This window comes from Balaenoptera borealis, assembly GCF_965194805.1.
Source record: "Balaenoptera borealis genome assembly, chromosome: 10".
In the NCBI taxonomy this organism is placed as follows: Eukaryota; Metazoa; Chordata; class Mammalia; order Artiodactyla; family Balaenopteridae; genus Balaenoptera; species Balaenoptera borealis.
The window spans coordinates 99,805,101-99,829,501 of NC_138874.1; the positions used below are offsets into that span (position 1 = coordinate 99,805,101).

The 24,401-nt window shown below is 38.2% G+C and overlaps 3 protein-coding genes across 17 annotated transcripts in view; 2 read left to right on the plus strand and 1 right to left on the minus strand.

The window, feature by feature from the left end:
- The window catches only part of PDCD4 (programmed cell death 4), a 29,294-nt gene extending 27,688 nt beyond the window's left edge, over positions 1-1,606 (plus strand). Inside the window, exon 12 of the mRNA XM_082408406.1 lies at positions 875-1,606. Coding sequence (XP_082264532.1) covers positions 875-935 — 61 coding nt within the window. The 3' untranslated portion in view covers positions 936-1,606. The remainder of the gene's footprint in view (positions 1-874) is intronic.
- On the minus strand, positions 1,596-19,133 carry BBIP1 (BBSome interacting protein 1). 7 transcript variants are annotated; one of them, XM_082408542.1, is made up of 5 exons: positions 17,840-17,937; positions 11,863-11,942; positions 8,707-8,784; positions 7,447-7,517; positions 1,596-2,956 (listed from the first exon to the last, which is right to left on the minus strand). In XM_082408542.1, exons 4-5 carry the CDS (start codon positions 7,490-7,492, stop codon positions 2,790-2,792), a joined length of 213 nt encoding a protein of 70 aa, XP_082264668.1. In that variant the 5' UTR covers positions 7,493-7,517; positions 8,707-8,784; positions 11,863-11,942; positions 17,840-17,937; the 3' UTR covers positions 1,596-2,789. The 7 variants fall into 7 exon arrangements, with proteins under 7 accessions (XP_082264668.1, XP_082264666.1, XP_082264663.1 ...); XM_082408540.1 differs by lacking the exons at positions 8,707-8,784; positions 11,863-11,942 and adding an exon at positions 18,890-19,133 and having other exon boundaries at positions 17,840-17,925; XM_082408537.1 differs by lacking the exons at positions 8,707-8,784; positions 11,863-11,942 and adding an exon at positions 18,890-19,132.
- SHOC2 (SHOC2 leucine rich repeat scaffold protein) overlaps positions 18,611-24,401 on the plus strand; it is a 102,459-nt gene continuing 96,668 nt past the window's right edge. For 2 of the 9 annotated variants that reach the window (XM_082408348.1, XM_082408356.1), the window contains exon 1: positions 19,355-19,450. The gene's annotated coding sequence lies outside the window, so the exon portion shown is untranslated. Of the gene's footprint in view, positions 18,745-19,354; positions 19,451-19,588; positions 20,012-24,401 lie in introns of those variants that run through there. The other 7 variants (XM_082408350.1, XM_082408351.1, XM_082408354.1 and 4 more) reach the window with 7 other exon arrangements.

A 24,401-nucleotide genomic window follows, 5' to 3' on the forward strand; every position in this document is an offset into this window, starting at 1 on the left:
ATTTAGGTCTTCTGCCCATTTTTGGATTGGGTTGTTTGTCTTTTTGATATTGAGCTGCATGAGCTGCTTGTAAATTTTGGAGATTAATCCTTTGTCAGTTGCTTCATTTGCAAATATTTTCTCCCATTCTGAGGGTTGTCTTTTCCTCTTGTTTATGGTTTCCTTTGCTGTGCAAAAGCTTTTAAGATTCATTAGGTCCCATTTGTTTATTTTTGTTTTTATTTCCGTTTCTCTAGGAGATGGGTCAAAAAGGATCTTGCTGTGACTTATGTCATAGAGTGTTCTGCCTATGTTTTCCTCTAAGAGTTTGATAGTGTCTGGCCTTACATTTAGGTCCTTAATCCATTTTGAGTTTATTTTTGTGTATGGTGTTATGGAGTGTTCTAATTTCATTCTTTTACATGTAGCTGTCCAGTTTTCCCAGCACCACTTACTGAAGAGGCTGTCTTTTCTCCATTGTATATTCTTGTCTCCTTTATCAAAGATAAGGTGACCATGTGTGCGTGGGTTTATCTCTGGGCTTTCTATCCTGTTCCATTGATCTATATTTCTGTTTTTGTGCCAGTACCATACTGTCTTGATTAATGTAGCTTTGTAGTATAGTTTGAAGTCCGGGAGCCTGATTCCTCCAGCTGTTTTTCTTTCTCAAGATTGCTTTGGCTATTCGGGGTCTTTTGTGTTTCCATACAAATTGTGAAATTTTTTGTTCTAGTTCTGTGAAAAATGTCATTGGTAATTTGATAGGGCTTGCATTGAATCTGTAGATTGCTTTGGAAATTAATGAATAACCAAAAAAGATGAAGTTTTAAATTCTTTTAGTTGACTGTAGTCAGAATTTGTATCTGTTTTCATGTTTGTGTTCTTTTCGTTGCAGGGGCAGAAAACGTTTTGTAAGTGAAGGAGATGGAGGTCGTCTTAAACCAGAGAGCTACTGAATATAAGAACTCTTGCAGTCTTAGATGTTATAAAAAATATATCTGAATTGTAAGAGTTGTTAGCACAGGTTTTTGGTTTTTTTTTTTTAGCACTTGTTTTGGGTACAAGGCATTTCTGAAATTTTGTAAACTTACATTTAAGGGAAATTTTTAAAGGAAGTGTTTTTTCTTTTTCTTTTTTTTTTTTTTTTTTTTGTGAGGGTGTAAAGGAGGGACAGAAAAGTAACCACTTCTTAAGTGGGATATTCTCATAAGCTACCTTTTTTACGTGCCATGTTTATGACCTAATCATTCCAAGTTTTGCATTGATGTCTGACTGCCACTCCTTTCTTTCAAGGACAGTGTTTTTGTAGTAAAATCACTGGTTTATACAAAGCTTTATTTAGGGGGTAAAGTTAAGCTGCTAAAACCCCATGTTGGCTGCTGCTGTTGAAATACTGTGCTTTGGGAGTTAAAAAAAAAAAAAATTTCTTTGTCTTAAAGAATTTTAAAAAAATGAGTTAGTTATGAGACTTATTCATCTTTCCAGGGAACATATTGCTCGGTCTTAAAGACCAGACAGTTAAGTAAATGGTGGCTGGAACATCTATTTTTCTACAAAACTGGATGAATGAACCCAGTTCTAGAAGAATGTATGACAAAATAAAACGTGAAGCAGTGTTGATTCTTTATTGGGAGTACATTTATTTTAGGGCTTTTAAAAAACATATTTCACACAACAAATTTTAAGTCATATAAAAGAGCATATCTGAACCTAGTGAATTTTAAACTTTGCTCCTAGCAAACTTTTCAAACAAGAGTACAGTAGTAAATAAATTATTTTAATAATATACTTGGTGGGAAATACTTGCACACTTAGCTGTTTTTGATCTTATCTAGAGCTTAATGAAATTTCTAAAACATATATACCTTTCATAATTCTTAAGTTCTATTACCAAGTAATGCTTGTGTTACAAAAAATTATTCTTCAAAGACTCATAGTTTTTACATTTACCCAGTGTCTGAGAAAATAGTTACCAATAAATAACAATTATCTAAAGAATGATCACATTTCTGACCTCTTTTGCAAAGCCTGAATACTCAGCAAGGCCTCAAGGTCCATACTAATTTAAATTGTCTGATACTGACTGCAGCAAACCAACCAAGAATTATGTTCAGAATTCACAAAGGTATTCTTAGAACATACCCATTACAGGTTTAGCTACAGTCTTTTAGAACGAAAACTTCCAATTTTATGTTCATATCTACTTAATGGGCTCTTTCAAGTCCATATTAATTTCCATTTTTAGGGTTTTAAAATTGTGTTTGATACCTGGAAGACGAAGGTGGCCAGGTAAGTCCTTAAAATCAGTATAATTAAAAGCTTAGGTAACTACTGGATAGGTGAGGGTTTCTTAAAAATTAAATTTGTTTAAAAAATACAGTTTTGTCATTACTAGTAGGATCAGTTGGTCAGGCAAGATAGCCTTAAATGTGTCATGACACAAAATTCTTCAAATTCAGTTTTTAATAAACATTTACAGGCTTCTCTGTGCATTTACTCACTTGTGCCTAAGAATGTTATCTAGAAAAATGATAGTAACAGGAATGGTGAACAATAATTTGTTCTAAAAACTTGGGTTAAAAAAAAACCAAAATCTGGGTTCAGAGTTTTAAAATTGCTTCTGTTCAGTACAAACCAGAGTGTTTAAATTCACAATCCCAAGTTTTATTAATCTTGATTATTTTTATATTATGGGAATAAAATGTTTTATTAATACATACTGCTTTCAGCATACAGATGCAGGTTATTTTCTAGCTATTGTTAATAATAAGGAAGGTGTAGGGTGTTCTGCAGAAGTGCTAAGTTATCATTCAGTGACTTATTTGCGGTTGTTCCTTTTCTGCCATTTCCTGTTGGCGAATTGTATCCTGTGCTGCTTGCTGCATTTTCTCCAGTTTTTCCAGAGTCAGAGATTTTAGGGGTAAAAGTTTGGGTTTACACAGCACCATTGTGGTTATATCTTCTACAGACAACTGCCCTAAAGTTTAAAAAGAAATAAGAATTGGAGTGAGATAACACAGCTGTTTGGTGGTTTGGATTTGCAGCTAGAATTAAGGTCTAAAAACTTAATCCATTGACATTGTAAAATCTCTTGTTCTCATAGTTCCCCCCACAGCATATCTTCAGTATAAAAATATAAAAGCAACAATTACCCACAGCATATCTTCAATATAAAAATGTAAAAGCAACATTTAATACTAGGGAGTTCATAAGGTATTGAATTTTCTAAGATCCTAAAGCTACAATGAGACAAATTTTTGTGTCAAACGTTTAATCTCAAAAAAATTGGGAAATACAATGTACATAAAAATAGGAGGAGGAACAAGATGGCACAGTAGAAGGACCTTGAGCTCACCCCCTCTCATGAGCACACCAAAATCACAACTAAATGCTGAACAACCGTCGATAAAGACTGAAACCTATCAAAAAAGATATTGTACATCCAAAGACATAGGCAGAAGCCTAATGAGATGGCAGGAGGGGCACACTCGCAATATAATCATATCCCATACCCTCCAGGGTGGGTGACCCACAAACCAGAACAGTTTACACTGCAGAAGTTCTCCCACAGGATTGAGAGTTCTGAGCCCCATGTCAGGCTCCCTAGCCCGGGGGTCTGGCATCGGGAGGGGAGCCCTCAGAGCATTTGGCTTAGAAGGTCAGTGGCACTTGAATGCAGGAGCTCCACAGGACTGGGGCAAACAGACTCTCCACTCTTGGAGCACACACGGTATTGTGTGCCCTGGGAGCCAGGGCAAAAGTGCAGTGACTTGATAGGAGCCTGGGCAAGATGTACCTGCTGGTCTTGGAGGGTCTGCTGGGGAGGTGTGAGGTGACTGGGGCTCTCAGGACATAAAGGCTGGTGGCAAACATATACAAGAGTATTCATCTGAAGGCTAACATCTTGCTTGGGACATTAGCAAAAACAATAGAAAAGATCAATGCGACTAAAAGCTGGTTCTCTGAAAAGATAAATGAAATTGATAAACCTTTAGCCAGACTCATCAAGAAAAAGGGAGAGGGCCCAAATCAATAGAACTAGAAAAAGGAGAAGTTACAAGCAACTATATGCCAATTAACTGGACAACCTAGAGGAAATGGACATTCTTAGAAAAGTACAATCTCCCAAGACTGAACCAGGAAGAAATAAAAATATAAACAGACCAATTATGAGCACTGAAATTGAATCTGTGATTAAAATACCCCTGAAAAAAGTCCAGGACCAGATGGCTTCACAGGTGAATTCTACCAAACATTCAGAGAAGAGTTAGCGCCTATCCTTCTGAAACTCTTACAGAAAATTGCAGAGGAAGGAACACTTCCAAACTCCTTCTATGAGGCCACCATCACCCTGATACCAAAACCACAGGTATCACAAAGATACCACAAAGAAGGACAATTACAGGCCAGTATCACTGATGAGCATAGATGCAAAAATCCTCAGCAAAATACAAACTGAATCCAACAATATATTAAAAGGATCATACACCATGATCAAGTGGGATTTATCCCAGGGAAGCAAAGATTTTTCAATATTTGCAAATCAGTGTCATATACCACATCAACAAATTGAAGAATAAAAGCCACATGATCATCTCAATAGATGCAGAAAAAGCTTCTGATAAAATTTAACATCCATTTATGATAAAACTCTCCAGGAACTGGGCATAGAGGGAACATACCTCAACATAATAAAGGCCATATATGACAAACCCACAGCTAACATACTCAACGGTGAAAAGCTGAAAGCATTCCTCTAAGGTCAGGAACAAGACGAGGATGCCCAATCTTGCCACTTTTATTCAACATAGTTTTGGAAGTCCTAGTCACAGCCATCAGGGAAGAAAAAGAAATAAAAGGAATCCAAATTGGAAAAGCAGAAGCAAAGCTGTCACGGTTTGCAGATACTATACATAGGAAATCCTAAAGACACTACCAGAAAAATACTAGAGCTCATCAATGAATTCAGTAAAGTCGGAGGATATAAAATTAATACACAGAAATTTGTTGCATTTCTATACACTGACAATGAAAGATCAGAAAGAGGAATTAAGGAAATAATCCCATTTACCATCACATCAAAAAGAATAAAATACCTAGGAAAATAAACCCATCTAGGGAGGCAAAAGACCTGAACTCTGAAAACTATAAGACAGTGATGAAAGAAATCGAAGATGACAAAAACAGATGGAAAGATATACCATGTTCTTGAATTAGGAGAGTCATTATTGTCAAAATCACTATACTATGCAAGTCAATCTACAGAGTCAATGCAATCCTTATCAAATTAGCAATGGCATTTTTCACAGAACTAGAACATAAAATTTCACAATTTGTATGTAAACACAAAAGACCCCGAATAGCCAAAACAATCTTGAGAAAGAAGAACGGAGCTGGAGGAATCAGGTTCCCTGACATCAGACTATATGACAAAGCTACAGTAATCAAAACAGTATGGTATGGCACAAGAACAGACATACAGATCAATGGAACAGGATAGAAAGCCCAGAAATAAACCCATTCACCTATGGTCAATTAATCTATGACAAAGGAGTCAAGAATATACAACGGAGAAAAGACACTCTCTTCAGTAAGTGGTGCTGGGAAAACTAGACAGCTACAGGGAAAAGAATGAAATTACAACATTCTCTAATGCCACACATAAAAATAAACTCAAAATGGATTAAAGACCTAAATGTAAGACCTGATTCTATAAAACTCCTAGAGGAAAACAGGCAGAACAGTCTTTGACATAAATTGCAGCAATATCTTTTTGGACCTGTCTCCTAGAGTAATGGAAATAAAAACAAAAATAAACAAATGGGACCTAATTAAAGGCTTTTGCACAGCAAAGGGAACCATAAACTAAACAAAAAGACAACCTACAGAATGGGAGAAAATGTTTGCAAATGATGAGACTGACAAGGGATTAATCGTCAAAATATACAAATACCTAATACAACTCAGTATCAAAAAAACAAACAACCCAATCAAAAAATGGGCAAAAGATCTAAACAGACATTTCTCCACAGACATACAGATGGCCAATAGACACATGAAAAAATGATCAACTTCACTAATTATTACAGAAATGCAAATCAAAACTGTAATGAGGTATCACCTCACACTGTTCAGAATGGCCATCATCAAAAAGTCTACAAATAATAAATGCTGGAGAGGGTGTGGAAAAAAAGGAACCCTCCTACACTGTTGGTGGAAATGTAAACTGGTACAGCCACTATGGAGAGCAGCATGGAGTTTCCTTAAGAAACTAAAAATAGAGCTACCATATGATCCTGCAATCCCACTCCTGGGCATATATCTGAAGAAAACCATAATTTGAAAAGATACATGCACCCCAGTGTTCACTGCAGCACTATTTACAATAGCCAAGAACATAGAAGCAAACTAAATGTCCACTGACAGATGAATGGATAAAGAAGATGTGGTATATATATGTGTGTGTGTGTGTGTGTATATATATATATATATATATATATGTATATGTATATATATACACGCACACACACACAATGGAATATTACTCAACCATAAAAAAGAATGAAATAATGCCATTTGCAGCAATATGGATGGACCTAGAGACTTTCATACTAAGTGAAGTAAGTCAGACAGAGAAAGACAAATATCATATGATATTGCTTATATGTGGAATCTAAAAAACATGATACAAATAAACTTACATACAAAATGGAAATAGACCCACAGACACAGAAAACAAACTTATAGTTACCAAAGGGGAAAGGTGTGGGAGGGATAACTTAGGAGTTTGGAATAAACATATACACACTACTATATATAAAATAAACAACAAGGACCTACTGTATAACACAGGGAACTTTACTAAATATTTTGTAATAACCTATAAGGGAAAAGAATCTGAAAAAAAGTAGATATATATGTATGTATAACTGAATCACTTTGCTATACACCTGTAACACAACATTGTAAATCAACTATACTTCAATAAACAAAAGAAATGGAAATACAACAACAACAACAACAAATACGAAGTAAAGTATGGTATTAACAAGAATACTCAAATTACTGAATGTTTAACTTAAACCTTCGGCTTTTGTTACATTGTTTGATTCAGGTTTCTTTTCCCCCACTTTCAGACCTTATTTAGTATTACAGTAAATTATGGTGCTATTTTTTTCCACTGGAAATTTATTGTAATCTGCAATCTTGAGTGTAACAGAATTTCTACATTTAAAAAACAATCCAACTGTCATTTTACCTCCTTTTACTGGTGGGGGCGGGGAAGCAATGGATTACTCCTTTACAACCTACTCATGACAAAAGCATAGTAAAAGTGGAGAGTATGTGTGGTGTATGGAACACAAAATAGTTTCAGATATGTAGCTATTGAGCCTGCTACATGACACTGCCTATTAGTTTTTAGGTTCCTACAATATTCTATGACCTACGTATTTGTGACTTAGATACCTTGTTTTGGAAGAACTTCCCGGAACATCGACTTCATTTCTGCCATATCTGAATTGTTGGATAGTTTCTTCCTTCAATGAGAAAACAATATTAGTATTATTCAAGAATGAATTCCCAAAGCATATTGCTTATTTCCATTGTAGTTTAAGAAGTAAAATCACAATTCCTATAGAAAATGAACTATCCTATCCTTGCATAATTTTCTCTTTAATTACCTGAGTCTTTTCATTGAAACAAGGTTGAGATAGTTCATATAAGCATGCAGATCTTGTCAACTTTCATTCATAAGTGGTGGTGGTAATTGGAAGGCTGCATGTTCTAAATTTTTCCCCTCCTAGTGAAAATTGGGCTTAAGTATTTAGGCAAAGGTAAATTATCCAATAGGTATCTATCCAGCTGAGGAAAACCAAAGGGATTTATGTGCAGCTGATAGCATCTCCCCTGAATGGTGGGTGATGTAAAAGACATGACCATTTGGGAGGTGGGGTAAGGCAGACTGTTAGGGAAAGGAGGAGGTAGTATGTAAATACTGCCTAACATCCCCACTTCTTTCAGTAACTAACAGCCAGTTTCTACTTTAATTCCTTTGCTATAATGACAAAAAGCATCTTAAGGATCAGTTACTGGCTACACAGCTGCAATTTGTAAGGAAGCAACACAAACAGGTGAAATTGGCTCTTGAATACCAGAAATGAGGTGTGCTCTCTGTTTATTATTTTCCTCTAATACAGAGATACTCTATGCTGAAGCACCAGTGAATACCCTCACGTGAGTATTTTGTTATGAATATCCCAGCATATATGTCATCTCTGGCTGATGACAACCGTTCCCAGTGTTACATCCCAGTTTATGCCATGTTATATATATTCAAGGTGTTCTGGACTGTAACTTGTAGCATGACCCCTTTCCAAACACAGATGCTTCTCTAGACAGTCCCACCCATTTTGTGATATTTCGCCATACTGATGCAACTCACAGTATATCTTTCACAACATCACCACCACAGAAGAAAGATTATTTATAATGTGGTGATGCTGGCTTGGTGCCTGCCTTTACCACCCACTGCAAATTAGTTATAATCAAGTGAAGCTGCTTCTGGTCTTAGTTATTCCCATTACCACTACTTTGACATTCCTAAAAAAAGCTTCATACTCTCCATCCACCAAGCCTCTTCCCCTTCTTGTTCAAATTCCTATTCTGGAAGATCTAAAGTTCCTGAGGAAGCTCTATCTGCTTTCCACAACTGTCATCGAAACTTACCCCTATACTGCTCTCTCTGGGAATGAAGATGAAGTAGGGAATGGACCAGGAATAAAGCAACTCATCACTACCTAGAATCTGAGATAAATGCAATATACAATTTACTCAGAATGCACAGCTTCTCCTTCTGACACATTCTTTCCTTCTTGTTACTTAGGCCTGCCAGTGGTAACTAGTGATCATTCCTTTTTTTTTGTTTTTTTGTTGTTGTTGAAGGTTAGTAATCTCTGAATAGCCTGAATACAACTATAACAAACAACACTAGCCTCTCCGTTAAAGATAACACAATGAAAATATTCATTAGGCCCTTATTTGGTACAAATCTGACATGATATGCTACTGAAGGGGAAGATAAGACATTATAAATGTTGATGAACATGAGAGAAATGCATAGCATCTAAGGGTTTTTATATCACCAATTTTTAATCACCAAAATGATAAAATGAACAAATACTTAAATCTTAGCTGTTTTAGAGTAGCAACTCATGTTACTCAGAATTTAATCACTATCTTTTGCTATCTCTTCTTTATACCTGTTTCACATCCAAAATATGGCTTGCAGAAAACAATGAAGCTTGGTGCTCTACCAAACCTTAGTTCTCTGACTAAGCTTCCATCGTTACTGGAAAGGGTGTGGAGCCAAAGGCCTTGTAGGGAGTGGGTTGGGCCTGGTGTGGGGAAGATCAGTGCTGTCACTTGCCTGGGTGGAGTGTCTACTTTGCTAGGGTTGATTCCTGTTCCGAGGCCCCCCGAGGCATTGGCAGGAGAGGAACAGGAAGGGAGGGCTGAAATCAGCAAGGTGGTGGTTGGATGCCCAGCACTGCCAAGGCTTCACTGTCTTGAAAATCAACCGCGCAGGGAGCCCCGCGTAGGAAGGAGCCTTTATATCCTTCTCCAGGGGATCTGCTAATAGCCAAACATGGGTGTTTTGCCTGGTGTGATGCACCCTAAGGAGTTGTGGCTACCCCTAAGGGTACTTTCTAATTGGTAAGGTAAGATGTGTGTACCACCAGGGACAGATGGGCCAGAGAAAAAATATATCAGCTAGGGATGAAATTCATGTGTATTATTCAAGTGCCACATCATTCAATTCAATAAATATGTGAGTGTCTACCATGTGCCAGGCACCATTCATTAGTGAACAAAAGAGAAAAAAACCTTTGCTCTTTCAGAGCTTACAGTCTAGAGTATGGGGAGAGAAACAAATAACATAATGGTAGTAAGCGTTATAGAAAATAAAATAGTTTAAGGGGATTTAGGAGGGCTGGGTGTTGTGGTGGTTACAATTTGAACAGGAAAATCATTATGGCCTCATTAAGAAGGTGAAAATCATTGTGGTCTCATTTTGGTGTGTGTGTTGTATCTTTTGAGATTGCAAGAAAATCAGAAGCCTGATAGTATTCACAGTTAGGGAATGTATAGGGTAATGGGCACTCTCTATTGGTGGGCAGGTTTGTTGGTACAGCTTTTTTAGAGGGATAATTTATGGTATCTTTTAATATTTTGTAGTATCTACTAAAACTAAATATGCACATTTTCTTTGATCCAAACCTTCTACTAGTAATGATCACTAAAGAAACAAAGCATGAGTGTGTATGTAAAGATATAAGAATAAGAATGTTCATTAGGGCACTGCATTCAGGCACATGTCACAGGTCAAATAAATTATGGAACCACCATACAATGGAGTACTATGACAGATTTTAAAATGATACAGATGGGCAAGCCATATTTTAAGAGAAAACATTAAATTGCAAAAGTAAAATAAAATTCCTACAGTAATAGAACCCAAACTTTTAATGCTTAGAGAATGCAGTGTCAATTTGTCACTTTTTGAAGCTTTTGGTCTGGGTAATTAGAAAATAATCTGCTGCTTCCCTTCCCCCCAGTTTCTTTAGTTTGTAATTTCTCCCAGAGATAATGGTTTTGACGGATAATGCATTTCAAAATCATGATAAAGGAACCAAACCTGTTGTAGCATTTGAGCTAGATGTCTAAAATTAACGCAAAAGATAGAGGGAAACCAAATCTTTGTCATGAAAAATTTTACTAAGTTGTTGGAGTGAGAGTTGAAAGGCCTTTATGTCTAGGCAGGATTAGTACTTTAAGTCAATCATATACATGTTGATAACATAAATTAGTCATACAACTTGGACAAGTTAGAAATCTCTGGGGAGATTTAGTTTGATAACCAAACTAGATTTACTTTGACAACCAAACTAAATTATGGGTGTGGGACTGGACAAGAGCACTAGAGTGTCCTTCTGAACCTTAAGAATGTGTTCAGTAGTCCTCAAATTTTATCCTTGCGTAACCCTTTTGAAAAAACTAGGCAGAAAAATTAGGTACCCTTTTACACATTTCTAGATAGACATATAAATTTGTTATAAGTTTAAATAGTTACAAAGGATAAAATTTCCAGCATATTTAAAAATAACATTAATCCTTAAAAATATATATAATATAATCAAAATATCATAGCAATCTGATAGCTACCATCATCCATTAATAAAAAAATGAAGAACTTAAAAAAAAATTTTTTTTTTAAGATTTAATTTTATTTTTTTGGCTGTGTTGGGTCTTTGTTGCTGCACGCAAGCTTTCTCTAGTTGCGGTGAGCGGGGGCTACTCTTCATTGTGGTGCGTGGGCTTCTCATGCGGTGGCGTCTCTTGTTGCGGAGCACGGGCTCTAGGTGTGCAGGCTTCAGCAGTTGCGGCATGCGGGCTCTAGAGCGCAGGCTCAGTAGTTGTGGCGCACGGGCTTAGCTGCTCTGCGGCACGTGGGATCCTCCCAGACCACGGCTCGAACCTGTGTCCCCTGCACTGGCAGGCGGATTCTTATCCACTGCGGCACCAGGGAAGTCCCAGGAACTCTTTTTTAAGTCAGAAATTTTATATCTTTTTTTCTCCCTACATCTCTATTTCCATTCCACTTAATTTTATTTTAATGTATGTTTTCATGCTTGAACATATTTTAGTAATTATCCTACCATACTTCCCTGCCACAAAAATGTTTATAAATTTAAATGAAAAACTTAAAATATTTTGGATTGAGTTATTCCAATTATTAGTGAAAATCAATAAAAATAAATTACACATCGATAATATAATTACTGAGCATAAAGAATAAAGTTAATGGCTATATATCTATCTAACCTCCATGTGGCTTTTCTTTCTCTCACTCTCTCTCCTTAATTTGAGGATTCAGCATTCCAATTGTCATGTTTGATATCACCCTAAAAAAAAAAAAATCTCTTAGTAGGAAAAAATACTGCTTTTTGTCTGTGGGTTTTGTTTTATAGCATTAGTCTTATTTTTAAAAGATGCTGCCACTGGAACTGTCAGATCTCAAGCTAAATCAGCAATAAAGCAACACTCAAAAAGCTTACAAGTTTTGTATATTTTTCATAGATTAGCTTATATGAGAACATACTGTTGAGACCAAGATCATGGGTTAAGTAGCTAAACAGAACTGTTAGCTTTAAATTGTACTCTATTTTCATCTAGCCAGCTGGAAAATGTAGACTACAGTCAGATGGGGGCAGACAGAGAAGAGGAATAGATTACTCAAATCCAAATTCCATTCCTGGTAACTCAAAACATATACATATGGATCAGAAATATCAAAATGGAAACATACTGTGGATGCCAAAGCCAAGTCTTAGCTTCTAAAAATGCTCAGGCCAGGATTTGGATGTTTTAAAAACTCTCCTCCTAGGTCATACTAAAGTCTCCTTAGTCTACTATTTGATCTTTGACAGGAGCCCCAGAAGAACCGTTCTGTGGGTCACGTGGTGTGCCTGCCACTTCTAGTCCACCATTAGCTTTTCATCATAATTCTTTTTTCCCTCCATTAATTTATCTAAACTTACCAGCGTATCCTAATTGTACAAAACCCCATTTTTAAATTCTGAAATTGAATGCTTCAGAGTATTCTAGGATCCCAAGTATTTTAAACAAGCTTCAACAGTATAATCCAATGTATGATTTAAAACAAAAGCTTATACTGGCATTTTTGTTTGTTTTCACTTTTTTCGGGTCAGTATATTCCATGTTTATACTTTAAATGGGTTGTACTCTGGCTAATTAGCTTTGTGATGTTGAAAACATTTCCTAACCAATTGGAGGTTTGATTTTCTCATAAAAAACATGTTTAGTATCGGTCTTGAGTTGCAAGGTTCAAATGAAAAGTGAATGTAAAAGTGCTTAGAAATAGTGTGACATTTATTATTCCATGTCTAATTTTCATACCTCTATAATAAAAAACTTGTAGACTTCCTGTTAAGTGCCTTCCCACACTTAAAAACGCTCTGAATCCTCATCAACACCACAGTACCTACAAAACAGCATGATCTATTTAAAGATGTTTTCCTTTAAAAATCTGTCTTACTTTTTTTTTTTTTAATTTATTTATTTATTTTTGGCTGTGTCGGGTCTTCGTTTCTGTGCGAGGGCTTTCTCTAGTTGCAGCAAGTGGGGGCCACTCTTCATCGCGGTGTGCGGGCCCCTCACTATCGCGGCCTCTCTTGTTGTGGAGCACAGGCTCCAGATAGTGCACTGTGGCTCACGGGCCTAGTCGCTCCGTGGCATGTGGGATCTTCCCAGACCAGGGCTCGAACCCGTGTCCCCTGCATTGGCAGGCGGATTCTTAACCACTGCGCCACCAGGGAAGCACCCTTACTTATTTACTTTTAAAGAGCATGCGCTACCGGATTGTTCTTTTTTTCTTTTAAATTTAATTAATTATTTATTTTGGGCTGCGTTGGGTCTTCGTTGCTGCGCACCGGCTTTTCTCTAGTTGTGACGAGCGGGGGCTACTCTTCGTTGCGGTGCGCAGGCTTCTCATTGCAGTGGCTTCTCTTGTTGTGGAGCATGGGCTCTAGATGCACGCAGACTCCAGTAGCTGTGGCACGCAGGCTCAGTAGTTGTGGCGCACGGGCTTAGTTGCTCCATGGCATGTGGGATCTTCCCTGACCAGGGCTCGAGCCCGTGTCCCCTGCATTGGCAGGCAGATTCTTAAGCACTGCGCCACCAGGGAAATCCCATTTTTCTTAAATATATTAAAGATATGATAATAAAGAAAACTTATTTCCTAATATAATTCAAGGTTGAGAAAATGTGAACATGTTTTTAAGTTGGTGGAAAAGAGTAAAAACCTTTTAAATTGCAATCAAGGAAATAGACACTTGGTGTACATAAGATTCTATCTTTAATTTTTGATGGAGGTGATAAGTGACTTGTTACCTTACTTAGAGAAGTAAATGCACCTGAAATATGGCAAAAAAGAAAACATTTCTAAAGCATTCTGAGATTTTCAACCAAAGTACCAATTGCGTTTTTATACAAGAAACACAGAGGTCATAAACTTGTAGCCCTTGGTGCTACCCAGTTAAATGTTTTGCTGGCTTGATTAATGTTTAAAAAGTATTTGAACCAATGTTTAAAAATCAGGAGATTTCACATGAAGTCCACATTTTAGTTCCTCTTGACAAATCTGGTAACACCAGGTCCATATCCCCAGATGACAAAATTTGGCTGGGGCTGGGAAGCGATGCCCCATTTAGATGAGCATGGGGAGTTCTCCAATCCCCACTGCCTATTGTTTCCCTTAACATTACCTGCCAGGCAACTACAGGCACCTGACTTCACAACTTCAGTAAAACAGAGCCACGCCAATATATTACATGCCAAACGATCCTCTTTTATCATTAATGGGCATTAAGAAGCAAAAATACAATCTCTGGGAACCGAGGGAGGCACTGGAAGCAACCTTGTTTATGTAGAATACAGTAAAGGATATTTTTCTTTTGTGACGATTTATTAATTTCTTTTAAGTAAATTCAATCTCCCTACTGCAGGTTGTCGATGGGGGTGGCAGGAATGGTAGGAACAAAAATGAAAAAATTTATCTTTTGTCTTATGCAAGACTTGTGTGGTTGACTGATAGATGAAGTTTCAAACGCATATTAGATTTCTGAACGTAAACTAACATGAGAAAAAGGTGAAAGAGGGAGTCCCAAAAGACGTGTTTTTCAGATACAAATTAGTAATGCTCACACTCACTCAAGTGGTTGACCACATGCTAGCAGACTGCTTAATTTGGATTGATAATGTTCAACCAGAGATGCCAAATAACATCATATGTCATGTAGTTGGAAACTATAGTAGATTCTATTTTGTTTTGCTCTCTGGCATCTGCTGGTAGAAAAACGTTGCAACATGTTCAATTTGGCTAATTAATCCAGACTCATGTGAATAACATGTGCAGTGTCTAGCTTCTGAAACATGCCTAGGCCTAAGAACAGGAACTGCTCTTCTTGGGTGAACCTGGATGATGCCATTGGTTCTGTTACATTCCAGTAGCAGACACTACTGTTAAGTTAGTAGAAAATGACATATCCTACTCATGCAGAATACCTTTTTCTAATAATTTGTTTTTTCAAAATTCAGTACTAGAAAGTGGTCCTAAAACGGTTAGTTACTAACCTTTAAAAAAGGGTTAAACCTTTTTAAAAAAACGTATCTGAAGAACTTTTTATATTCTCAGCATCAGAGATATATCAGAGATATATACCTACTTCAACATAGTATGCAAGGAAAGGGAAATAAAGAATTGTTTGATACTTTACTATTTCTGAAAGCCTGAACCTCAGATCACCTATATCAAAATCCCCTGGACAATTATTAAAAATACAGATTTTTCGGGAGTCTTCCCCAGACTCATGAATCAGAATCTCTAATTTTTAATTAAGTTCCCCACATTAAAGTTGGAGAACCAACTTAAATTCATTCACTCATTCAATAAATAAATACTTAATGCCTACAATGTACTCAGATTGGACTGCTTTAGAAGCTACTAATAATAACTACCATACACTGACCATATACCATGTACTATACACTATGCTAAAGCATTTTATGTGTTTGACTCATTCTGTTCAACAATTCTAAGAGGTTTTATGGCTCCATTTAATAGATGATAAACAGAACGAGTAAACTGTCCAAAGTCACCAGCTAATGAATGTGCCTGTTCCTGAAACCCAGGTCTGATTCTAAAATCTGTGGTCTTAATCGGTATATTATTTTGCCTTATTTGAATCTGGAGTAAACTTAAAACTGTTTCATAGTCCCACCGTGAGCAAATTTTCTTCTACACAAAAGAAGTGACTGAAGGAGTGCATTACTTAACTTTCAATATGAAGGCTAAAAGCATTCTATATCAATCTAAGAATTTTTGCCCTCCCAGAGCATTTTCTTCTGTCCCCTAAGTGCATTTTCTTCCTTCTGCTTATCTTTCATGATCAAATATAAGTCTAGGATAGAAGTAATACATAGCTTGGCAATCTGGGGAGTTTTCCTCTTGTGATTACGAAGTAAATTCTGCAAACCCTTCTCTATCCATTGGACACAGACTGTACCTAATGTACTAAGTGCTAAGTATAATCTTGATTTTGCAATTTTTAATAAGCTTTGATGAATGCTACCGAAAGCCTATCACAGAAATTCCAGGACTAATTAGGACTTGCAAGAGTTTCAGGGAGAAAAATAACATTGCCGAAATTGGATGTGGCCAGATGGCCAGCAGTTGCCTCAGTCTCTGCTTTGATAACATCAAGATTCATCTGTATTTGAATTGCAGGGCCCACACATCTTTCATCAACCGTCCCTGGAGTGCCAGGAGTTGAAACTCATGAAACTATGCTGACATCTGTACACTTTGCTGAAGATTACATTGCATCAGCTCCAAGTGTAGGCAAAGTAGCAGCAACACTTTATTAAAAGGTAGACAGTCTATGTTGCCATTGCAGGGCACTAACATACTCTACATAGACAGGAGGATTAAATGCCAAACTCTTCTTTGTAGGATATCATAGAAGGGTGGTATGTTGAGAAGTGGGATGGATTTAACAAGCAGCTCATGGTATGGTAAAAGTAGCTTCATTTGAGAAGACTTAATCATGATTGGAAAAGTATGAATACTGTGAAGTATTCTTGCAAAAAATGTTAAATTGAATCTAATCACACCTCCAGACCAACTTCTGATTTACAAGAAATAAGAAAAAAGAAGATATTCAAAAAGACCCCTGGCCTGAACACTTCAAAATGACAATGTCACAAGGGAAAGAGATGGGGGAACTGTTCTAGATTAAGCCTAAAGAGTTACAATACCCAAATACAATACATAAACCATGACTGGATCCTGGTTTTTTTTTTTTTTTTTTTGCAAGGAGGAGAAGGTATAAAGACATTCTTGGGTCAAATGTACATACATTCAGACTGAATTTCAAAGACCACAGAATTATTAACTTCCTTAGTTGTGATAATGATGTTTTGCAGGAGAACTTTATAATTCTTCAGAAATACGTGTTGGGAATTTTAGAGATGTCTGCTTAACAATAGGTGTCTGCAACCTATTTCCAAATGTCTCAGTGACAATTAAAAAGTGTGTGAGAAGGAGTGAAATAAATATGGCCCGATGTTAACAACTGTTGGATCTAGGTGAAAGCTACATAAATGTTTATTGTATTCTTTAAACTTTTTAATGTATGAATATTTCTTTAATAAAATATGGGGGGTTAGAAATCATTTTGAAAAGACTTCAGAGGGGAAGCCTAAGAAAAGGTTGAGTAACAGGGACTATGCTGAATTTCCGATAAACTGAAGTTCCCTTAAACTTTGCTGGCAACATCTTGGGCATCCAGGAGACACCCAATATATTCCATCTTTCAGTATTTATCAAAATAATATCATGTGCAGGGTAAAGTAACAGGCAGATAAATCTGATACAAACCATTCTATTCAGGAGTAAATATGGTAGTGAAGCTAAGAACACAAACAGCTGTTATACAAAATAGTGGTTGTCATAAAAGAGGTACAAAAAGTGCTAGGTAAGCTCCGAGAAAATTACTTCCTGCTGGGGAGAATCTGGAAACACATCTCCAATTATAACTAGGACATGGATACAGAATCACAAAAGGTTGGTGCTTAAGTGATAAACCTTGTTAGAGAAAAGAATACATAGTTCATTTTGGCTGGAGCATGAGTACTAAGGATACAAAAAGAAACTGAGCAAAGAAGGTAGGTGTGCACCCTTGTTGTTGACTGGCCTGGATATAAACAATTTTCAGTTTACCTGAAAGTTCTCCTGATCCTTTTTCCCGCAGCTTTAGGCATCCAACCCGATATTACCAAGATGACTCACAGCTGTTGACTCAAAACCTACAGAAGGAACTACATGAGATAATGTGTGACAATTCTGGTAAAGAGCCATATAAAACTAATACGATATTTTTACGAATATTCACAAACATTAAGTTGTTTAATAAACCGCAGACATGCAGGATTAGGACAGTATACCTTCATCCAGAACTGCAGTCAGTGCTTACAAACCCCCACCAGAGGAGAAACAAAGAAAAGGGAGAAAATTCAGAATCTGAAGACAGGAAGTGCGGAAATAAGACTTAGAGGTGTTGCCGCGGTGGTGGGTAACCATCTCTTTCCTTTATAGCTGGGAGTGGAAAATGATTTCCTCAAGCTCCAGAATTCTCCTTCCTCAAAGGTCAGGGGGTGAAAGTACGTAACAGACTTTGCGGGGGCGTGGTCAGGCGCTCCACTTCGCGGGAGTTAGGGGCCGCACCCAGGCCCCTCCCGTCCAAGCTTGCAGCAGCGCGGCGACGGGAGCCGGTTGAGCCGCCTTACCCCACAGGGAGCCTCAAAGGGGCGGAGGGGGGTGGGGGGCGGGCCGCCGCCTGGCCAGCCCGGAAAGAAAATCTTTTTCCAGCGGAAGCGGCTCTGAGTCCGGCTAGCCTCATCTGCGCTTTGTCTCCCAGGGGCCGTTCGGCCTGCTCGGGCCTGACCCACGGTCCGGGACCAAGGGACACTCACCTCACTTCGTCACTGCTGTCGGAATGGGTAGTCCCTGGGGCAAGGGGGGCGCAAGCTATTCCCATCCTTCTGCCATGACCCCATTCAGAAGTGTCAAAGGCAACTTCCGGGCAAGACAGGGGATTCCGGAGCCCTAAACTCTTGTCCACCTAGGTAAGTGACCAGACGTCCCAGCAGAATAAGGGCCAGGAAACCTGCTCCCTCTGTCCCCGAACCCGGGCAGGTAGTCCGGAATATGAATTAACTTGTTTAACATGGGATGTCTGGTCACCTTTGGTTCTCTTTTGGGCCTACTTACAGATGCATCTCTTCCCAGACGGCTCAACTGTTGCCCAGGGCAACTGTGAGATTGGGCGAAGGGAAAACTACGTCACACAGGAGACGGGAGGCCCGGAAACTCCCGTTGCCATTATCAGTTATGGCTGCCTTAGCGTCAACAGTAACTTCGGATTGAGAGTTGTCTCTCTACCCAGCTGGAGGCTCTCTCTGTGGCCCCAGCGGCGCCCTGTGGGCGGGAGAGAGCGCGTTGAGGAGGGGAGGAAAGGAAAAGGGCGGAGAGAGGGAAGCTGGCGCCCATACCTCACTCTGATTGGGTAGCGTCGCTGGCGACAGTGCCTCACTCTGATTGGGCAGCGTCGGTTGCCCTGGCTCCGCCTGTTTTTCTCCCCCAGCGATTGACGGGCCTGCACCGGAGGGGTGGGGCGGGGCGGTAGGAGCGAGAGTGTGTATAGGGGCGGGCGGGCGGGGCGGGGCGAGTGGGGGAGGGGCGGGCGGGGGGCGGCGGTTGGGCAGAGTCGCCTCCAAGGAGGAGGAGGAAGGAGGGCGAGCGAGGAGGATGGCGGAGTTGCGGTTCCTGACGGTAACTAGGGGCCGCTGAGGCGGGAGGGTGCCTGTTGGCTGGTTCTTCCTGCCTTCCTTCCTGCCCGTCGGGCGGTCGGGCGGGCTGTCGATAGGGGGAGGCCCCGCGCGTCCTGACAGGCGCGAGCCGGCGGGGCCGGGGTGAGGCCCGAGGGGCCGGGGCCCTGGGAGGCGCCGCCGCCGCCGCTTTCCTGGGTGCTGTCGCCGGGAGGGCCGGGCCCTAGTAGCTGGCTCTCGTGTGGGGCCCACAGCCGAGCGCCGAGAGCGAGCCGGCCGGCTGACAGCGTCCGGGGCCGGGCCTGCGGTGGCGGCGGGCGACCAGGACAGCGCCCGGGCGAGGACTAAACCGGCTCGAGAACCGGGGCCGGGGTCGCCCGGAGGACGGTCCTGCTCCACTGGGCTCCCGGGGTCACCGCGCCCAAGCTGCCGGGCTCCCCGTGGGCGTGTGAATCGTTGGCGGGGACCCTGGCGCGGCGGTAGTGCTACGGGGTGGAGTCTTTCCTCGCCCCTTCCCCAAAGCCCACCGCGCTCTCCCCGTCTCCTCTCCGTTCCTTGAAGAGTGGTGAGTCGGCTTTGGGTGTGTTGTTTGGTGAAGCGAGTTGTGGGCATCCAGGACTGCTCTGTTGGACATGCCTAATGGCAACCTCTTTCCGCAGTAGGTTTTAGGGACAGAGGAAAAGTACTCTTCTTTCCCGGCCCCCCCCCCACCCCGCCCCATGCTAGAGGCTTCAGGACAAAACGATTTTTCCCCAGCCCCTCAGTATCCATTGTTTTGTACCATCCCCCTCCCCCCTTTCCTAGGTAGAAGAATAATGACGCCAAGCCATTAATTGCTCCTTTTTTAAAAAAAATCAACAGAGGGTTTGTGTAATTGTGTTAATATGGATGTACAAACAGGTGAAATGAATACCGTTTCGGTAGTTGAAAAGAAGATGCTTTTGAGTGTGTGTGTGTGTGTGTGTGTGTGTGTGTGTTTAAGCCTTCAACCCTTACAGTTGGTGATTTGATTTTCTTGTCTGTTGCTTTGTATCATAATGGGGGTGATGAGAATAAAAGAGGAAGCAATGTTTTGCAACCTACCCAAAAAAAATGTTTTCTAAGTCTCTGGGGATGCTGAAGCAAAATTGGGTTGCAGATGTGGACTGTATAGTATTTGCCTCCCTCACGATAAGTACCAACAGTCTACATCTAAGCTTACACCTGTGCAATTTTGTACACTTCTTCATAAATGTCAGCACCTTCTCGTATCTGCTCAGAGTAATGGATAATTGTATCTAAAACTATTTTTTGTTGTGTTTTTTCAGAATCTTAGGTTACACTTGTGTAACTAAGTATTTTTTATCTAAATGTAGCATCAACACTGAAAGATTGTCTTAATTTTAAAAACCTCAGTTTATTAGTTGCTAACCTCTACCCTCAGCTTTACATGCCATAGCTCTTGTAACTGTTTGTTACTATGTATTTGAAGAGACGTAGCTATTGGGTACAATTTGTAACATTCAATAAGCTTAGTTCATAGTTTGAATTTGTCAAGTGTTGATATTTTCTATGTGACAGTGACAAGAATTATTAGGAATAAGTATGTAAATGACCATTCCCAACATAAGGATCTTAGACTGAATGTGATAAATCTTTTAAATACTAATTTGGAAATCAGGTACACTGTAAAAATTTTATTTAATTATGAATATGCATTTAAAAATAGACGGCAGAGAAATAAAGGCTTTGTCTTAAGTTTTGTAACTTTCAAATGGCTTAAATGTAACATAAAGCTGACATATAAAACTGTATTCTTGAAATGCCAGTTTGGAGATATGGACTTGGCCTATCTCTAAGGTTACTACTTTTCCCAAAGTGTTCAGTTTTTGAAGAAAACATTTATCTCAGGTTGGCACTTGTTTTCTGGTCTCTGATTGTTAATACAATTTTCAGGTGTTTAAGATTTTCTCTTATTTGTTATGAATTGTTATGGATTAAAGAGTGATATTAAATACATTAATAACTTGCAGATGGATTTTTTTTTTTTTAGTTTTTAAACTACTGTATTCAGAAAGTTGATCAGAGCTGTGTTTTGATAATTGTAGCAAGTAAGACTCATACAACAACTTGTGAACTAGAAACCAGTCAGAAATTTGAAACATTCCTCTTTTCAAAAGGAACACTAAAATTATAAATTCTTTTGTTATGCTTGCTGGAATTATACTTTTTAAATATTATTGTTTCTTCAGTGACTTGGGACAGGGCTTGTCCCACGTTCAAGAGAGATATAAACTGGAATTCTATGTGGAATGCTCATAGATGGCTTCTGAATAGCTGCTGGTATTTTTTTTGCCTTGGCTTATCTATATGGATTTTGAGGGGAAGCGTGAATAAAATTGAAATTCTTTGTTATCCAGACAGTTAAATTTCATTCATATTTGTTTTAAACATATGCTGGATTATCAATATTTGTTGTGTAATTTAATATTTCTGTAAGACGTGTTCTTTAAACAGTTTAAATAGCTTTTAGATTTTATATATCATTTTATGAGAAAAAATATCAAAATCTGTTGTGTTTTTTTACTAAAAAATATACACTAACCTTGACATGCAGATATAAGGATGAAGTTTTTTGGAGGTTGGAGATTAAATGAAAGACTATATCTTTATAGGATTCAGTTCACTATATCATTCATGTATCATTCATGAGTGAAAAAATGTAGAATCTATGCTTATAGTAATAAAAACCCCAAACAAGGCCAAAACACCCCCAAAACAATAAAAAACCCAGAAAAACAAGTTAACCCCAAGTCCTTCAGTGAGTTCTGAGGTCTATAGCTTGGGCTTGGTGGAAGTGTTCTTGAATTAGTTTATAAGATATCAATTAGGAGAGGAAACTTAGGTACAGAAATGTCAAAGTTTTATAAGACTAGTGGGGAATTAGTAAATACTTTGTTATAGATGAATTAGAAATTTAGCAGCAGAGTGATAAAGTACTTTTATGTGGTACTTGAGAAATGAGTACTGCAGCTACTAAATTGGTTGCTATTTTTGCTTATTGTTGGACTTACATTTCATGCATTACATATTATACATTAGGCATATTATAATTAATAATTTAAGGTTAAATCTTTAACCCGCTAAAGAATATATATGTAAAATTTGCTATTCCTGTCTTCTGAATTTTACATTGTATCAAAGTTGTGTGCTGTAGGTCTTTCTGGAAATATTTTTTTCTGTTAATGTAATAAAGTTTGTATTTTCCTAACTCTCTACACTGACTTTTAAAATATGAAAAATTTGAGTTACAAGGTGACCTATGGTGTGCTTGAACTTGATATAGAGTGCTCTGAAATCTAATTGTCAACCACTGCAGGTAGAAAAGAACATGCATAAGTCTAAGCAACTGATTTATGTTCTAAAATATGTAACTGCATTATTTTAAGGTAAACTAATGTTCCTTCTGTCTTTGGCATTTTCTCCTGATTCCCAGTTTTTTAGCACATTATCTTAAACTCAGCAAATCAAAGTTCTAACATGTGAAAAGAGTATTCTAATTACAAAGGGCTCTTTAGCTTTTGAGATGTTGGTAACATATGTGCTTTTTGAGAAAGTATGATATTCCCATTATCAAGATTTAAAGAACTAATTAGATTATTTCACACTATATGTCTCATTCCAACTTTTCTAAAGATCAGAACTGATTGCAAAAAGTAGCTCATGCTGTAAAAGGTAAAGGTTCTTTTATCGGAAAGAATGAACATATTGCTTGAAGCTAAAACATTACAGTTGACCTTAAAAGAGGGTATAATTGGTCCCTATGTGAAATGAACCTGAAAGACTTTTATGAAGTATTTTGGCATGTCTATTTTGTAATGTTCATAGTACTGTGAACACACAATTTAAGCATTTTATTTGCCCTCAAACACGCTTTATAAATCCTGAAAATTTAATTAAGTAATTTCACAGTTGACAGATAAATCTTTTTTTTTTAGTTTTTCTGATGTCTTTGACGTAAAGTGGAAATGACTTGTTCTGACACGGGTAATGTCTAGAATTTTGAGTTAGTTTCATCAGTTAAATTTGGGCTTTCTCAGTGTCCACTTTTGTGTTGTACAGCAGTCCTTCCTGCTTTCAGGACTTTCATAATTTTGCAGATAGTCTTTAAGTTAACTTTTAAAGTTTGTTCTGTAAATATTTCTTACTAACTAGTTTCATACTCACTAATGTCATAGACCTTCTACTGAGTGCCATGTGTGTCCCATACTGTGAGGGTACAGGAATAAATATACTATGTTTCCTGCTTTCAGTAAGTTCATGGTTTGTTGCATGAATGGGACAAACAGTAAATTGTTTTACAATATGACAAGCGCTTTGATAACAGTATACACTGAAGAACTCAGATGAATTAAGATTCAGACTGCATGTATAACCAGCAATGCTTACTGAAGGATACAACCTGAACTAACTCTTGAGGAATAAGTTGGATAGGTAGAGGGTAGAAAAAGCATAGAAGTTAAGACATGTTAAGGTCCATTTGGAGAACTGCAGGGAATAACAATTTGGAGTCCATGTATGACCTAATCTTTTAAGTGATACAGTAGGCTTTCATTAAAGTTATCATTTTTAGAGATTGCTCTGTCTTGTGTACCTCATTTAATTTGGGCCTTGAACTATGGATCTCCATTAATGTTGAGCTGCTCCAAATTATTATTTAAAACTTTTAACTGTGTATATTTTCCATTAATATTTTAATTAAATACAAGAATATATCAGCCTAATGTGGAATAATTCTGAGAATTAGAACTTGGATAATGATAAAATGTTTCAAAATCATATTTAAATATATTTTTCTCAGCATGTATGCATCATGTTAAGGTAACATTTATGAATTTCCTTCCTTAGAACTCACGGTAAGGTTTTTTTTTTTTTTTTCACGGTAAGGTTTTATTATACAAACATTTAAAATGCAC

Bases quoted from the DNA above. Each gene is read 5' to 3' on its own strand.
- BBIP1 (XM_082408540.1), bottom strand. From the start codon at position 17,880: ATGCCTAAAGCTGCGGGAAAAAGGATCAGGAGAACTTTCAG. The intron at 7,518-17,839 runs GTAAACTGAAAA...TTCTCATTGAAG, and splicing joins AGGATCAGGAGAACTTTCAG to GAAGAAACTATCCAACAATT. The intron at 2,957-7,446 runs GTATCTAAGTCA...TTTAAACTTTAG, and splicing joins GGAAGTTCTTCCAAAACAAG to GGCAGTTGTCTGTAGAAGAT.